This window comes from Herpailurus yagouaroundi, unplaced genomic scaffold, assembly GCF_014898765.1.
Source record: "Herpailurus yagouaroundi ecotype Mexico unplaced genomic scaffold, PumYag 140, whole genome shotgun sequence".
NCBI lineage: Eukaryota > Metazoa > Chordata > Mammalia > Carnivora > Felidae > Herpailurus > Herpailurus yagouaroundi.
The window spans coordinates 43,510,596-43,528,341 of record NW_024412395.1 but is presented as its reverse complement, the minus strand read 5'-3'; the positions used below and the strand labels follow the sequence as shown (position 1 = coordinate 43,528,341).

The following is a 17,746-nucleotide window of genomic DNA, read 5'->3' as shown; positions in this document are numbered from 1 at the left end:
CTTGTTTTACCACTATCTATTTGACTTTCAACAAATATTTCAAAGCATCCATGCATTTCTTACGTCCAGACCTGCACCATTCCTTCCATCTGGACTACTCTCCTGCCCCCTTCCTCAGCACTTTCCTAACTCCTACTGGTATTTTGGTCTTCTTCTTCGTCTTCTTTTTTTTTTTTTTTTCTAAGTAGGCTCCACATCCAGCATGGATCCCAATGCGGGGCTTGAGCTCATGACTCTGAGATCCAGACTTGAGCTGAGATCAAGAGTTGGACCCTTAACTGACTGAGCCATCCAGGCACCCTGATGTTCTGGTCTTCTATGTTACTTCCTCCAAGAAGTCTTCCATGAACCCCAAATCTGGGTTGGGTATTCTTCTAATGTGGTACCATTGCATTCTGCACCAATCTCTTAACACAGCACTTCTTTCATTGTGTTGCCTGTTTGTCTGTATCCCCTATTAAACTGGAAGTTCACTGAGGTCAGAATGTATTATTCATGTCTATAGCATAGCGCTTGGCATGTAATAAGTGTGAAAATCCAGGCAGAGATAATTATACATCCCTAGTACCTAGCATAGTGCCTGGCATGTAATAGGTTTGAAGATTCAAACAGATAACATACATCCCAGCAAGGAGATCCAAATTGGGTGACACTGTTCTCTAAAGAGAAACAAAAGGGCACGTGTCCATGTTATCCTTCATTCTGATCAAACTATTCTTCCCATTTGCCTGCTTCCTGAGTGTCCCTGACACCTCCTTCATCTGCTTCTGGATCCTGTTCACAACACCCTTGCTATTTGCTTTTATTGGGAAAGTTACTTTATGTTTCCACTCTGATTTTTCTTATCTGAGACAGAGGTAGAAAGACCAGGAAAAATTTGAAGTACTAAAAATCATTCTATTTTCAACACTGTATCATTACATCATTCTTAACAAAATCAGAACATGATACTATTTTGGCCTAATTTCAACAATTCTGATGTATGTCAATGGTAAATAAAGATAATAAATCTTCAAGGGATTTGGGGCCATATCTAAGCAGTTTATAAGAAGACCATTGGTGATTGATGGAGAGGTTATAACGGCCTTGTAAAGAACATATTGGTTCAAATATTTGCTGTACAAAAATGCACATACAAATGCAACAAAAAAAATCCTAAATTAAATCAAAGAAAGGAATAATGTAATGTTTGTGTACTCCACAAACACAGTCGTAGAGAAATTCCAAACTCCTGACATACTAAAACTGGAAAGTACAATAGGTACAGTCCCATCTTTAATCCTGAACTGTTAACATCACCTTCAACTGGCAAAGCCTGAGCACCTCCACCATTAATATCGTGCATTCTAAAAAGCAAAATCACATTTCAATTCGGTGAGTTTTGCTTTTGTTTTTATAATGAGAACTCAAGAATCAGATGAGTAGCTGATGAGGTGGCTTTTAAAATCCTGTTCCCCTCTGAGAGTCTGATCAGGGATTTAGATCCTGAATCAATGTAAGACACTTGATCTGCAATGGAAGTTCATCCTATTTTTTTTAAACAATAGCAATTTGTAAAAAGACAAGCCCTATGGCCACTAGGGGAAACGTTACTTACGAGTATTGGGTCAGCAGTTCCAAATCATTATGCATGTTGATTGGATATGCTTCACTGAGTTCAAACAACTTCTCTAGGGCCTCATAGATGAAGATAATGCAAATAAGAGAGGCGAAAGCTTCTTCGGTGAACCGGGTGATGTAGCAGACGAGGGAGCTTGCATCGGTCGCCACAAGTATGATACAAAGGGTTGCCGTCCAAAGTCCAATACTAGCTCTTAAAGACAAGTATGACAGCCCATATTCTCTAGGAGGACGAAAGAACAGCGGAAATAAGGTCATTTAACAGCTCGCCACCATTTTAAATAGATGGGAATAAGTCTAATTCAGGAAGTGAAAGTAAATAACCTTCACATCCCATGATTTTCTAAACTCAAAACGTTTGTCGAAAGGGGACATCTAAGAGGACAAAACTAAAAGAGGTTTCTCATGCTTAGAATAGAATATCATTTTTTATAAATTTTACATAGCAAATCGCACACATATTTTACTTTTCCTTTATTTCCATGGAGAGACAAAAATGGCAAACTGAATCAAATCCATTACGTCCACCTCTCCCAGCAGACCCCAAACATGATGTTGGGAGAAGTATAAATACGGTGGAGAAAGGGAGGAAGGGACAAAAGTATTTAACACTTACTTGCAAAATTTAAACAAAATCTTTTCAAACACCAAAACTGGTCCTGTACTGCCCAATATGGTAAGAGGCTGTCCACCAAAGAGGGAATAGGCTATCCCAGTCATAGATGCTCCAAAGAGAGATTCGATTGCACTCTGTGTAGAGATATAAATAATTCCATTACCTAAGCTACACAGGCAACCATTATACCTAAGAAGTACATGTTAAATACTCTTTTTCATTTGCTATGAAAAACCTAGTGACCTTGGGCAGGATGTGGAGTAAGGGAATAAGAAAAGGGACAAGCAGTCAGGAGAATATGAATGGTACTGAATGGGGATGTGTTCTCTCCACATTCCTCATCTTGCTTTTCTTTGGACTATTAAAAGTTTACATGTATTTGCGGTCAGTGTCAGGACAGAAGCGTGGGCTGTGTAAGTGGGAAATGGATTCCTCATGTCCATCTCTCTCTCCTTGTGAGAATGGGAGCCAAAGCCAGACAAGGACTGGGGTTGGGGCGGGGTCAGGGATGAGAGCAGAACCTTGTGTAAGACTAAGAATTAACAGTTCTGAGACATTCCACTTCCAGATTACCAGTTATAAAGGAATCCAAAACTAAATGTTGACTTATCTAACTATCATTCCTAAAACTGATTAGGTTTTAAAATTCCAGGGAAAGCATAATACATACTATACGACCTTCCGTTGCTTCTCCCAGCAGTCCTCCAAACGTGATGACTGGAGACATACACGCGCAGTAGAGAAATAGAAAAGATGCTAAGCACTGCAGGCTGAAAGCATCTCTGAAGTCACTCCAGAAGTATGGAGCTTTTCTTTTGATATCTAAAATAAGTCCCCCAAAAATCCTAAGACGGGGGGAGGAGGGAAACACAAGAGTGAAATCCAAATATAAAAACACACACCCACAAAGCAAAATCCTCATTTCCTTTTTGCCAGGTCACAGTATACGTTTTCCATCAGCGGAGATGAGACCCATTTTAACCTGCTACATTGTATTAGCATGATCTACAGAGATGGCTTTGTACCACTGTGTCTCTTCAATTCCTAACTAAATATTATGCCAGCAACCAGAAAACCCCGTGTTCTCTCAAACAAGGTGCAGAGCTGTCCTTCAATCAAAATTCAAATAATGAGATTTAAGGATCACTCTAATCTCCGTGCCATTTCTATATCAATCTACCCCTCCTAAACTCAGGCCTACTACCCTCAGTCGTTGGCAGTATTTTCTAATTGTTTACATTTCATTTAGCATAGCAGAAAGTGAAGTTTGGGAGGATAAGGTGGCTTTTGCGTTCTGCAATGGTGAACATTACCCTAGAGAGAAGAAGTAGTGTTTAACCATGGCTCCAGTTACCTACTTTCTCTGCCAAAATATTCCTCACCACGTATTGTTTCAAGCAGGCATCTAAATGGCCTTATGGATGACAGTAATACCTAGTAAAGACAGATAGATTCCATAGTTGTTTTCATTTTTAGGAAATTAAGAAGGGGACCTTATAATAACCAACCCAGACAAATGTAATTTTGATCCATTATTGTCTAAACATATCCCAACATCTATCATTCACAAGACAATAATGGCCTTACTTAGTATAAATTCACTTATTCTAAATATATCCCAAAACCACACCAAAACACTTGAAAGAGGATTTGGGGGGTGGAGGGGAGAAGAATAGCAGTAAATTGTGAAATGCTCCCTAAAATGTGAGGTCTAAAATATTTTTAATCTACTAGGAATGAGAATATTAATGAACAGGTATTCTCATTCTTTGAATATTTAATAATAATATATGGATTTAACACTTGGCTACTGAAAGCTCTTTGTGCTCCATGGAATAAAGATGTCATATTAAAATGAATAAGACTATGATTAAGTTCCTACACAAAGGTTAAAAAAAAACCATTATATTCCAATCTACTGCCAGTATGCTAGATATATTTGGATTATGCAAAGATATTAAATTTTTATTTATTTTCTGGATAGAAATGTTCACAGACAATCTAAGAACTGCCTCAAAAATTATTGTTCTCTTGAGACGCTAATTCTGGTTTGCCTTGAAAAAAAGTGTATCTTCAGAATAACTGAAAATTTTGACTCTTACTTGTAATCACCCTGACCTGACTGACATAGACACAATAGTAACCTGTTAGTATCTATCTCACTATTACATAAGTGAGAGACTCCTTATGTTTTCCTGGTGATTGCTTCCATCAGAGGGATGTGGACTAGGAGAAAGTGAGAAGGATGAAATTCTAATTGAAAAACAGGACATTTAAACTCAAAGAAGCTTACAGAGAAGCCATGAAACTCATACACACAAAGATCATCTTAGAGTCCCCTTTGTGCGTTTGATAAACATGTGCATATTTTTTTATTTGGGGAGGATCATTTCTGAGTGATCTGTTAACTTATCAAAGTCACAATTCAAAATAGATTTAATCCAGTATTTATTTATTCATTTATCATTTACATCCCACCTAATCCCCAAAATATTTTGAGGTGGTTATGAACTATTACTTAGTAGTTAATATTTGTAGGTTTGATAGCACTTTCTGGTAGACCACTGTTTTCTAATTAATTACTTATTAGGGCATAAAATAGTGTCAATAGCTATGATATTACTGTGTAATAAACGTGCTTTTAGCAGCAAAAATCTAAATCCGGAAGTGGGAGGTCATTGCAGAGAACAGTGCAAGAGCAGCCCAGATGTACACCAGCAACTCTCGGAGAGCAGATGAGTAATGGATACTTCAAGTCATGTCAGCAACAGAATCTGTGGAAGAACTCTGGAGAAGCGAAGATACCGGATATTGGTGACCTGGGAGGATTTAGGAAGCAGTAAGGAAAAGTGAACTTCGAAAAAAATCTAAGCTATGTGGCATGTTACACCTGAGAGAGAGAGAGAGAGAGAGAGAGAGAGAGAGAGAGAAACCACCCAAAATAAAAAGACAGCATTTGAAAATATGAAAGCAAACAGAAGGAGTAACCACGCTTCCAGTAAAGGGAGAAGGAAAAAATTGTTTGAATCATCTCAAATTATGTATGGAGGCTGAGGAAGACATTAAAGGACCTTTCCTCAGAGACAAAACATAGATAAAGGGAAAGAACAGAGGAGAATTAAAATGCATAGAGTTGTCAGAAACTCGAAAGTCAGCTTAAAGGACACAGCGCAAGCATTCCAGGAAATGGCCTTGAGAGGAAGGGGGTACCAATCCTGCAAAGCCTTTGCCCTTGCCTTCAATTATAATGGAGGCTGTGTGCACATATTCCCTGAAGACAGACCCTCCCAAGGTTTTGTGATTTTCTGCTCACACATTGCTTGGAGAGAGACAAGCTGTCAAAAAATGATAAAGAACCATTTTGAGAAATAAATTGAAGCTTTCATCTCTTCAAAGATGTGTGATTAGAAAAAATAAATCATATGGCTCTTTCAAATTACAACCATAAAAATAAAAAATACTATTATATACATCCTACTTGCATGTAATGAGATAGGTTCTATAAGACTGAGTTCTTGGTATTTATTTTTATTTCCATCTGAACTTGAAGCTTTCAACAGGCCCTTTTAGAAGGGGCCACTGACAGTTTTCTTATTCATTCTACGAATCTGTGAACACATTTTATGCACAGCAAAATGAAAGACTAGGTAAGAAAAAATGGAATGATGTATTCATTGTGCTGGTTTAATAGTAACAAAAATGATTAGTAAATACTGGGAAATCAAATTTATTGGCATTACATAGGTGTTCACGGAATAGATATTCAAATAAATACATACATACATACTCAAATAGGTATTTATTAACAGGTATTCAAAGTATAAAAAAAGTTACATCTCTAAACAGCAATTCCTGACACAAAGGACAGTATATCATTTGGTCTTTGAAGTCCCATACAAGTACTTTTCACTGACCTTCCAGTTCGCTGGAGTTCAGGTCCACTGTGTCCTCCGTGGGGCTCTGCTTCCCCATGAGCAGCTGTTCCATTTGGTACAGCAGGAATCTTCCTCTTCTCCTGCAGGAAGTTTTTTGTTTTTGTTTTTTAATTTCAGGTGCTAGTTGTAAATAACAAAAACAATTTTTTTCCCTTGAGGCAATATGCAGAGTGGCCAAGAACCCAGGCTCTGCTACTTATTTGCTACATGAACTCTAATTAAAGTTATCTAATCTCCTAATGCTTCAGTTCCCTCCTCCATTCACGAGTGGTAGTAACAATACCTATCAGCGTGGTTGAGAAAATTAAATGAAGTGATGGACATTTACTCAGTCTTTCGATTAATCTTTATTGGTGCCTTGTGTGCCATTCATTGTTACGGATGTTAGAAATGCACAGGTGAGTGAGAAAAGGCATTCTATTAGTGGAGACAAGCAAGTCTCTAATGTCAGGTAGACATTCAGCTAGGAAGACAATGAAGGAAAGAAAGGGGACGAAGAGAGACCAGGGTTGGCTAGGTTGGAATGAGGAGGCACTAGTTACGGTGGTGTTGTATGCCTGGCATAGTTCAACTGTTCAATCAACTTAAACTATTATCGCTAGCTATTTTTAAGGGTGGTTCCCTGTTATTCGGGCAGGTATCTTCCTACCTAAGGAATGATTTGCAACATGGTTCTTTCTGACTCACGGAGATCCCAGACTCTTACAAATGGAAACTTCCATTCAGTCATTGACAAATTAACTGAGGCTTATGGAAGTGCTGTCTTATCACAAGCCTGTTCCACCCACTTTTGTCGGTGACAGAGATTTTTAAAAATCATAAAATCCTCCCTATTGGTTATCCTAGAGGATGCCAATGTGTTCAAAAGGGCTGAAAAGGATCATAAAAATTTTTTAAGTGGTGCAGTTAAAATATTTACTTCACTGCCATTCCAAAATAGTCTAAGCATGTGAATTAGCAAATGATCTTATGTACAATGGGACATTTAGGTAAAGTGGCACAGGTTTTAAAACATGACAAAAATAGGTTTTGAAATGCACAAAATAGAGAAAAGTTCATTGCTTGATATTTTTACAACTTCCCAGGTATATGAATAGGTACAATGAACAAAAATTCAAAGATAAAAGAGAGGATGTCTGTCAGCTGATGGAGGAACTGCCTTTACACATAAATAGCTATTATATACAGTAAAGGGCTTTAAGGGTGGCCTCGGTACCCTAAATACCCAACAGTCACCCAGGGAAATACTTCTTAGCTTCCATAAATCTCAGAAAGCAAGTGATATTATTTGGTCTCGTGGGTAACTATCCCTTACTGGCTATGTCTCATTGTCTTACAATGGAAAAAGCTATACATTGATAAGGCAAATGATAAACCATGAAATATATTAGCCATTCTAAAGTACCTGTTTCATCAAGGAGAGTTCATCTTATAGTAAGGGGGAAAGGTGTGTGAAAAGAGATGTATGAACAGTACCGATGAATATTCTGAGGAAAATATAGGAAATATTTTTTGTTCAGAAACACAGGTATTTTGGTTTTTTAAAACAAATTAAAGAGTGTATATATATTTGACTACTCAACTTATGCAATCTACTAATTCAACCAACCAATACTTATTGAAAGCCAATTTGTGTCAGGTACTCAACCCCACCACTAAGACACCAGTAGACAAATCAGGCCTGTGGAACTCACCTTCTAATAGGGAACCCAAACAATAAACAAATACACACATAAGTAAATTAATTCTACAATGTGTTAGATTAAAACCTATGTAAAAATGAAAATTAAGAGCAGAGTTAAGAGGGGGATCTGAGGTATGGGGTGGGTGGGTAGGGAGGAAGGAGTGGCAATTATAAACAAAGCGGCCAGGTAGGATCAGTGAGAAAGTGTCATTTGAGAAAAGCCTAAGGGAGCTGAGAGAATAAGCCATGAGAATAACTGGGGGATATCCAGACAGAAAGAACAGCAAGTGAGACAGTGTCAAGGCAGGGATATGGCTGTAGGGTTTAAAGAACAAAGAACAAAGAAGCCGACATTCTTGGAAAAAAGTTCACAAGGAAGAAAGTCATAGGAGTTTACTTTGAAGAAATAAAGGGAAGCCAGATTGTATAGATTTAGTAGACCATTGTACGTATTTGGCTTTTATTCTCAGTGAATTGAGAAAATGTTGTAGGGTTTTGAGGAAAGGAGTAGCATGGTCTCACTTGGAGTCACTCTGGCTGCTGTGCTGATAACAGATGTTGGGGGCCAAGGACAGAAACAAGGAGAGTGATTTAAAAAAAAACTATTTCAATAATCTAGGAGGAAAAAAAAATGATGGTAGCTTGAACTAGGATGGCAGCAGTAGCAACAATGAGAAATGGTGTAATTCTGGATAAATATTAAAGGAAAATCCAAGAGTATTTCCTGGAAGAATGGAAATCTAAGAATAAATTTAAAAAATGAGTGTTTTTGGCTTGACCAACTATAAGTATGGAGTTAAGACCTACCAATAGAGGCAGGTGCAAATGCAACAGACTTTGAGAAAAGATCGGAGTTTCTTGTATACTTCAGGAAGTATTATATTGCCTTTTCTAATATAAATGCAAAGATGAATACAGATATAGAAATGAAACAATCTACAATTCAGTTCAAACTTTGGATGTGTCAGGTTTTAGATATCTATAAGACATCCAAGGGGAGGCATTGGCATGTGGATAAATAACTCTCAAGTTCAAGGTAAATAGTAAATTTGGGAAAGGATTTAAAGCTATAACACTGGATGATATTACCAAGAGAATGAGTGTAGGTAGAAAAGAAAAGATGAGCAAAGACTGAGCCCTGTATCATCTCAACATAAAGAAATCAGGGGAAAAAAGAAGAAACCAGCATAGGAGATTGAGGAGTGACCAGTGAGCTAAGAGAAAAACCAAGAGTGTGGTGTCTTGGGAACCAAGCAAAGAGAGTACAGGGAAAGTGGAGTCATCAACTCTGTCAAATGCTGTTGACTGGCAGGCAAATAGAATGCAGACTAAGAACTATGGGATTGAACAGTGTAGAGATCCTCGGTGACCTTCATGTACGTAGTTTTAGTGAAGTGATGGGGCAAAAGTCTTATTGGAGAAGAGGAATTGGAGGCAGGTAGTTCAGAGAACCCTTGTGCCATTTGGTTGCAGAGGGGAAAATAAGGAATGGATGAGTAGCTGATGGTGATAGCAGTATTGAGAGGTTTTTTTTTTTTTTAAAGATTTGCAAATTAGTAAGGTTTTATGCTAACAATAATGACATAATAGAGAACAAAAGAATTGATGATATAGGAAAGAAAGAGAATTGGTGTAATGTCTTTGAGTAGGTTTGAACAGATGGGATCTAATGCAAAGGTAGAATGCTGACTTTGGATAATTCAATAATAATATATAGGAAAGCAGAGTATGTGGGAGTAGATGCCTGCAGGCAGGTAGATGTGGTGGTGGGAGTCTATGGAAGTTCCCTTTAAGTTATTTCACATTTCTCAGAGAAGTAGGAAGCAAATCTGAAAGTGAGGGTCAGAAGGATGTGCTGAAGATGTGAGGAGAGAAAACAGGTGTGAAATAGTCATCTAGAGAAACTTATTGGACCAGGGGAGATAGGATGATGAACCGGCAACATTAAGGGCCCACTTGAGGTATGTGGTCATGAACTAACGAGATTAGTCAGTGTAGCTGTTTTCCTTCAGCTACATCCAACTGCATCAATGCAGGTACAGATTAAAGAGTTGGATTCACACAGGGTTGTGGTTTTAACAAGCAAGTAATTGGCATGAGAGAAAAGCAAAGAAGTTTATGGTATACACAAGGGAGTGATTATAAGGACCCACACAAAGTTCTAATTTTCAGAGTTATCCCTTGAAGTGGACAAGTTCTTCTTCTCTTAACTGAGAGAAAAAAGTATTAAAAATTCTGTGACTTATACATTTCAAAAGAACATAAAAACCATGGAAATTATCCCATGGAGGAAAACAGTATTTAAATAGTATGAAGTCAGAGTGCTTAATATCTTTTAATTTATCTTGCTCTGTCAGAGTGCTTAATATCTTTTAATTTATCTTGCTCCATTTAGTGAAAGAAAACATAGCTCATAGCATCTATTATTCAATTAGAACATACATTTAAAAAATACTAATGTTGTAAAGAAGCATAGCAGAACCCAAGTGCCTTGATTCTTAATTCGATATTCTTTCTACTATTGCCTCTTAATATTCTGAGTCCAGTAATTAATCCTGATTTTAAAGAGTCTCATAAAAACAATTTTAAAAATACAGAGCTCCCAGTCCTCCACTTGCCTCAAAAATATCATTTCTCAAAGGCAAGATGTTTTCAAAAATGCTTGACTTCAGTCTTAATGTTCAAAAAACTAAATGGTATTAACAAGTGACTTTTGAAGTCTCACTCATTTTCAAATGTATTAATATTTTCACAGAATTTTTCCCAAATAAAATCGATTAAAGAGTTTCTTTCTTACCACTTCAGGAAGCATTATATTGTCTTTTTCTAATATCATAAGTGCAAAGATGTTTACAAGTACAAAAAATAAGTCAATCTATAACCCCAAAAATTACACTTGCAGCAACTTCTTTTATTTTAGTAGATCAACTGAAACAATGTGGCTGCAGGTACAGAATCACAAAATTGTAATTGTTGAGAAAAGGAAATCAAATAATCTTTAATAATTATGAAATGACTTCAGAAATAAGACATCAGTGTGTATTTCTTAAATCGATAGGGAGATTGAGATTTTTTTTCCCACCTCTGGCTAACCAGGAGAACATTCTATGTCCGGGTCTTAGTCAACTAGAGCAGTAAGATCAGGCAAGTTGGACTCCACAGGGACAAAAGCCCTAGGGAAGGCTGAGTAGATGACATCTGTGGGGGCTGCAGGGGGCATATTCAGTAGGAACAGACGTGGCACTATGAGTGGCCTTAACAAACATTTGGCTACAAATCTCAACAAAGTCAGGCTGTAATTTAAAAATGACCCCAAATAATAGCAAAATAATAGTCTTTATTTTTACCTCTCTGGATTATATAATAAGTGAAATGCACACTGGAGTTTTAATTTTTACAATTTTTATATCATACATCCACACAAAGGTAACATGAACATAAGAATTCTAATTTAAAAATTCTGGGGTGCCTGGGTGGCTCAGTCGGTTAAGCATCTGACTTCGGCTCAGGTCATGATCTCGCAGTTTGTGAGTTCAAGCCCCACATTGGGCTCTTTGCTGACAGCTCAGAGCCTGGAGCCTGCTTCAGATTCTGTGTGTGTGTGTGTGTGTGTGTGTGTGTGTGTGTGTGTGTGTGTGTCTGCCCCTCCCCCACTTGCACTCTGTCTCTAAGATAAATAAACATTAAAAAAAAAAGTTAAAAAATAATTCTTCCCAATCAGAAATAAGATTAGCAGTAAGGGGGAATTTTCTATTTGATATGATTAAGCCATGCCTTTAAATTTCCTTTTTTTTTTTTTTTGTAATGCTTTCATTGCTTTATTTTTAAAAATACTGATCCACCTGGAACTTGTAAATGTTCCAATTTAATGCAAGACAACATTAAATAAATCTTGACATTAAGTAAAGAGTACTTACTTATCAAAAAGAATATTATTTTTTTACTTTTTTTTAAGTTTTTATTTTAATCATCTGGTGCCCATCTTCACAAGGGCCCTCCTTAATCCCCATCAACTATTTCAGCCATTCTTCCACCCACCACCCCTCTGGTAACCATCAGGTTGTTCTCTATAGTTAAGAGTCTGTTTCTTTGTCTGTCTCACTTTCTTTTTTTTTTCTTTGCTCATTTGTTTTGTTTCTTAAATTTCACATGAGTGAAATCATATGGTATTTGTCTTTCTCTGACTGACATATTTTGCTTAGCATTATACTTTCTAGCTTGTTCCATGCTGTTGTAAATGGCAAGATTTCGTTCTTTTCTATGGCTGAGTAATAGACCATTTTATATTCACCTCTTCTTTATCCATTCATCTATTGATGGACACTCAGGCTGCCTCCATAATTTGACTATTGTAAATAATGCTACTATAAACATAGAAGTGCATGTATCCCTTTGAATTAGTGTTTTTGTATTCTCTGGGTAAGTAGCAGGTGGAGTGACTACTGGATCATAGAATAGCTCTATGTTTAACTTTTCAAGGAACCTCGATACTGTTTTCCATAGTGCCGCACCAGTTAGCATTCCCATCAACAATGCAAGAGGTTCATTCTTCTCTACATCCTTGCCAACATCTGTTGTCTCTTGTTTTTAATTTTAGCTATTCTGACAGGTATGAGGTGATGCCTCATCATAGTTTGACTGGCATTTTCCCGATGGTGAGTGATATTAAAAATCTTTTCATATGCCTATTGGCCATCTGAATGTCTTCTCTGGAGAAATGTCTGTTCCTGCCTTCTGCCCATTTTTAATTGGATTATTTGTTTTGGGGTATTGAGTTTTATAAGTTATTTATATAATTTTGATACTGACCCTTTACCAGATATCAAAAAGAACTTTAAAGCATTAAAGAGCTTTGAAATGTCATTAAAGTTTAATTTCTAGAAATACAGCAGAATAAACATTCCTACTTAATAGACTTCAAAAAGTCTGAACTGTGAAATGTTCAGTGTGGCAAGGTGGATTCAATAGGCAGAAAACAAGATCATGTGACTTTATTTTTCAACAGGGTGATAAATGATGTCACCTAGGAAAAATATAAATTATTGAAAGCCTTACTGTATACATTTTTATCTAGTTTCCACTTGGTACATTATAAAATGGCAAGAACAGGCAGTAAGAAAATCCAGACACACAGCAAAATTCGATCTTTAATTCTTTGATCAGGTTTCCCTCACCAAGCTCCATACACAAAAGGAGGAGAGAGGAGGAAAATGCCAATGACCCCAGAGAAGCCATGGTGATGGGAGTGTTGTGTCTGGGCTGGAGGCTGAATTTTCTTTCCTTTTTAAAAAAAAAAAAAAGTTTATTTATTTTGAGAGAGAGAGAGAGAGAGAGAGAGTGGGATAAAGGCAGAGAGAGAGGGAGAGAATCCCAAGCAGTCTCTGCACTGTCAGCACAGAGCCCAATGCAGGGCTTGATCTAAGGAACTGTGAGATCATGACCTGAGATGAAATCAAGAGTCAGATGGTTAACCGACTGAGCCACCCAGGGAGCCCAGGCTGAATTTTCTTAATATTCACCAATTTCAAAGTAATATATCAAAATATGGAAAGATAGCAATGGGCTTTTCTCAGGCCATATTTTACATGTTTATTAAAATTTTAATTTTCCTCCAGTATAATATGTTTTAAGGTGGGTTTAAAATCTTTCCAGGCATATGGGACCATTTGATTTGGTAGCATATCATCAATGTATCAAATTTGTCAGTGAAGTGTGTTGGATAGCATTAAGACTCTGTAACTTCATATCCCTACCTTCTTAGCTGCTATATAGATTCTGGTACCAATTCCAATGTGTTCCCCATTGAACCAGGGGGTTCTCCACACCAACAAGCAATGCTACAGATACTAGCTGGGTATCCTACAATTCAGCTCAACTCTGACACTATTTAATGGGACACAGCATCAGATTCCATTATTAAGGGTTTACACCTGCAAGATTGCCCCCGTCTCACCCCAAGTTGCCACCTGAGCTTCTGACTGAGTGGCTATAAATCAAAGATTCCCATGACCCTCTCCTCAGGTTCAATTAATTTGCTAGAGCAGCTCACAGAACTCAGGGAAACATTTTGCATACAGATCTGGCATCATACTGGCTTATGATGAAAGGATATAACTCAGGAACACAGCCAGGTAGAAAAGATGCACAGGGCAAGGTATGGAGAAAGGGTGAGGAGCTTCCTTGCCCTCTCCAGACATGCTTCTCTCCCCAGTCTCCACATGTTCACCAACCTGGAAGCTCTCTGCTCCCTGTCCTTTTGGGGTTTCATGGAGGCTTCATTACATAGGCATGATTGATTAAAACATTGGCAATTGGTGACTGAATGCAATCTCCAGCTCCTTCCACTTCCTGGAGGTGGGAGGGTGGGACTGAAAGTTCTAACCCTCTAATCACACAGTTGGCTCCAGTGGCCTGCAGCCCATCCTGTGGTGAGTTCCAAAAGTCACCTCATTAACATCTTGCTCCCCACTTAGGAAATTTGAAGGGGTTTAGGAGCTCCATGCCACAAAAGGGAATGAACACCAAATATATATACATATATATATATGTTATTAAAAATCACAATAACACACAATTTAAATCATTTTGAATCTTTTCAATGAGTTATACTTTTTTAGTACATGTATTTAAAAGACAAAAAAATGACGGGATTTTTAAGAGTATTTTCAAATATACATACCTGGGAAGGGACATTTTTGGGAGGCTCTATACGAATGCTTGGATCCCATTCGCCAGGAGGAAGAACAGTAACCTGATCTAGAAATTCATCGATTCCTGATACCAAGTCATTGCGATCTTTAGCTTTGTAAGCAACATCATGAAATACCTACAGGAGGAAAAGATAAAAATAATAAATAAAGATAAAAAGTAATCATAAAATCTTAATGTGTTCAGAGTTTTCATTTCCCAGTTATCTTACATGTGATTATAACAATTTGAAGAACTAGGCAGCTCTAACTAAAAAAAGTTTTTAAACTATTATAATTTATTCTACGAACGCACACAGATATAGATTTTTCTTAGAGTGCTAGAATGAATGTTGAAATTTCTGAAACAAAAGTAAGAAAAAGAGAAAGGAGTATGAAAGGAATCTCATTCAGTTAGAATTAAGGATTCGAGCTTGGCAAAGGTTATTTTTGTGTGGCGAAATCAAACTTTCAGAAAGAAGCCCTTGCTTAAAAACAGAGATAAGATTTATAGAATATATTGAAAATTTTAGCAATACTTATACCCTGAAACATACATTAAACTAATTTAAAAGGTTATTTTGTTTTAATTTTTAAATAATAATAAAGTTATAAATGAGTGTTTTCTGAATATATATCACATCATCTATACAGTATAACAAGCATATTTCCATTCACAATGAGTTACATTTACACACACGCACACACGCACGCTGTGGTAGTCATTTATGCTATTGACAGACATCACAGTTCTTCTCGACATAGGGTAAGATGTCATTCCTTGCCTTCTTTGATAGTGGGATTAGGTGTACCGCATTTAGGTGCACATATGTCAATTTCAAATGGAAGTTATGACAATCTGCATGTAATTTAACGCATTGTCTTTTGTCTGCCGTAGTGACTGAGAAAAAGCAGGGTGAGGGGGAGCTTCTATGGGCCTGGGTACCTGAGCGACGATAATCTGCAGAACCCCTCTGCTAACTTAGGACAGACACAGGCCATGATAGAAATAAATGCTCACTGTTTTAAACCACTGAGATTGTAGGTGGTTATTCCTGCAGCATAACACAGAGACAAATGGTATATTTAACATAACAAATGAAGAAAGTAAAAATAAAGATACATGGGATAATTTAGTCTATATTAAACATAATATGAATATTTCTGATACTTTTTGTATTTCATATAATATGAAATGGAGCAGACATTTGAGGCTTGGGGTTACTAAATTATTCTTATGCTGAGTTACATATTACACTGACCACCTTTTCTAAAATTTCCAGGGAAATTGTGTTTTCAAATATCCTACTTTTAGAACATTTGTTTTAGTTTCTGGTTTGATACTCAATCTAAACTGCTGAAGAAGAGATTATGATTATTTTCAAAGGCTTTTGCTTTACTTTCCAACCAAGAACTTTTCACAGATGATCATTGGTATGATAAACATATAGTCTTGTTTTAGGATAATTTGAAGACACCAAAAACATATTAATGGTTTAGTTGTATTTTGGGAAAGATATTTTTTCTAAATATTGACAACACTGATTTCCTACCATAAGCCACTGAGTTTATAGCTCAGAATATCTCTCCTCTTCTACAGAGTTTTATATGATCATGAGACCCAATCTAAACATTTAAGAGTTGCAAATGTTCTTAATCCCAACAAGAGTTTAACTACTTTACTGTTTCCCTGCTAGTAGCAACTCTCTTGAAATCTTTCTTGATTTGACCTCTTAATTAAATAAATTGTTTCAGGGCGCCTGGGTGGCTCAATCGGTTGGGCCTCCGACTTCGGTTCAGGTCATGATCTCACGGTTTGTGGGTTCAAGCCCCGCATTGGGCTCTGTGCTGACAGCTTGGAGCCTCGACCCTGCTTTGGATTCTGTGTCTCCCTCTCTCTCTGCCCTTCCCCCACTCACAGTCTGTCTCTCTCTCCTTCAAAAATAAATAAACATTGGGGTGCCTGGGTGGCTCAGTGGGCTGAGCCTCCAACTTCGGCTCAGGTCATGATCTCGCGGTTGACAAGTTTGAGCCCCACCTGGGGCCTACCATGGATTCTGTGTCTCCCTCTCTCTCTGCCCCTCCCCCACTCATGCTCTGTCTCCCTTTGTCTCAAAAATAAATATAAACATTAAAAAAAATAAATATTTAAAAAAATTTTTTAATTGCTTCAAAGGATCACATGATCTTATACCTGCTTTAGATATATGAATGTCCAAATTCATTCAGGGCAGCTGATTTCCTATTGTCTTCAAACTCCTCAGATACCACAATTTGTTTGATTTTAAATTAAAAACATTCTTTACTATTGATTTCCTATCACCAATTTCCCCAATAGCTTTATTTTAAAGGGCTCTTCTCCCTTCTCTTTGTTTAGTTAACCTAACATTCTGATTTCAACATACATTTGACTTTTAAGAGAAGCCTTCCCTGAATCCCCTCTCAAACAAGATTAGACATCCTGTTAATACGTTCCTAACACCTTGTCCTTTTTCTTGATAGCTTTCACTGTAATTATAATTATTGTATTGTTAATTATATAATTATTGTTTAATGCTTATTTTTCCTGCTAACACATGAGCTCTGAACATTCATTTAATATTTATCAAACTATTTATATGCTAAGGATACATCAGTGAATAAAACCAACAAAAATCCATCCTCTCATGGAGCTTACATTCTAGTGGGAGGGTAGAGATGGAAAATAAACAATATAAGGAGTGTATATATTTTGTTGGAGGGTGGAAAGTCCAATACAGAAAAATGAGGTAGGAAAAGAGAATAAGGGTATGACTGGGGGGTGCTATAATTTTAAATAGGGTGATTAAGGAAGACCTCAGTGAGACATTTCAGCAAAAACCAAGGTATTGGAAGCAAGAGCTCTCTAGGCAGAGGGTATATCCAGTGCAAAGATTCTCGGGTGAAAGCATGCATGTCATATTTGAGAAGTAGCTAGGTGGCCAAATGCTGGGAAGGAATGAGCTAGAGGGAGAGCAGCAGGAAAGGTCAAAGGGCAGAAAGTCATCCTGGGAGTTTTTAGATCTTCATGAGAATTTTCACTTTTACTCTGAATGAGATAAGAAGCTATTAGAGGGCCTTGAGCAGAAGCCTAGCTCCTGCTGTTGTCTCGAGAACAGAAGGAAGTAGGCAAGGGCAGAGAGAGCAGTAGGAGTTCTATTGCGATGGTAGAATAATAATGGTGGCA

General features: G+C 37.2%; 1 protein-coding gene across 7 annotated transcripts in view; it reads right to left on the bottom strand.

Annotated features, from left to right (window-relative positions):
- SLC4A10 (solute carrier family 4 member 10) overlaps positions 1–17,746 on the bottom strand; it is a 297,084-nt gene that overhangs the window by 72,772 nt on the left and 206,566 nt on the right. For all 7 annotated transcript variants that reach the window (XM_040475187.1, XM_040475186.1, XM_040475188.1 and 4 more), the window contains 5 exons: positions 14,535–14,681; positions 6,151–6,251; positions 2,907–3,081; positions 2,237–2,370; positions 1,598–1,843 (listed from right to left, as the gene is read on the bottom strand). In XM_040475187.1, coding sequence (XP_040331121.1) covers positions 1,598–1,843; positions 2,237–2,370; positions 2,907–3,081; positions 6,151–6,251; positions 14,535–14,681 — 803 coding nt within the window. The remainder of the gene's footprint in view (positions 1–1,597; positions 1,844–2,236; positions 2,371–2,906; positions 3,082–6,150; positions 6,252–14,534; positions 14,682–17,746) is intronic.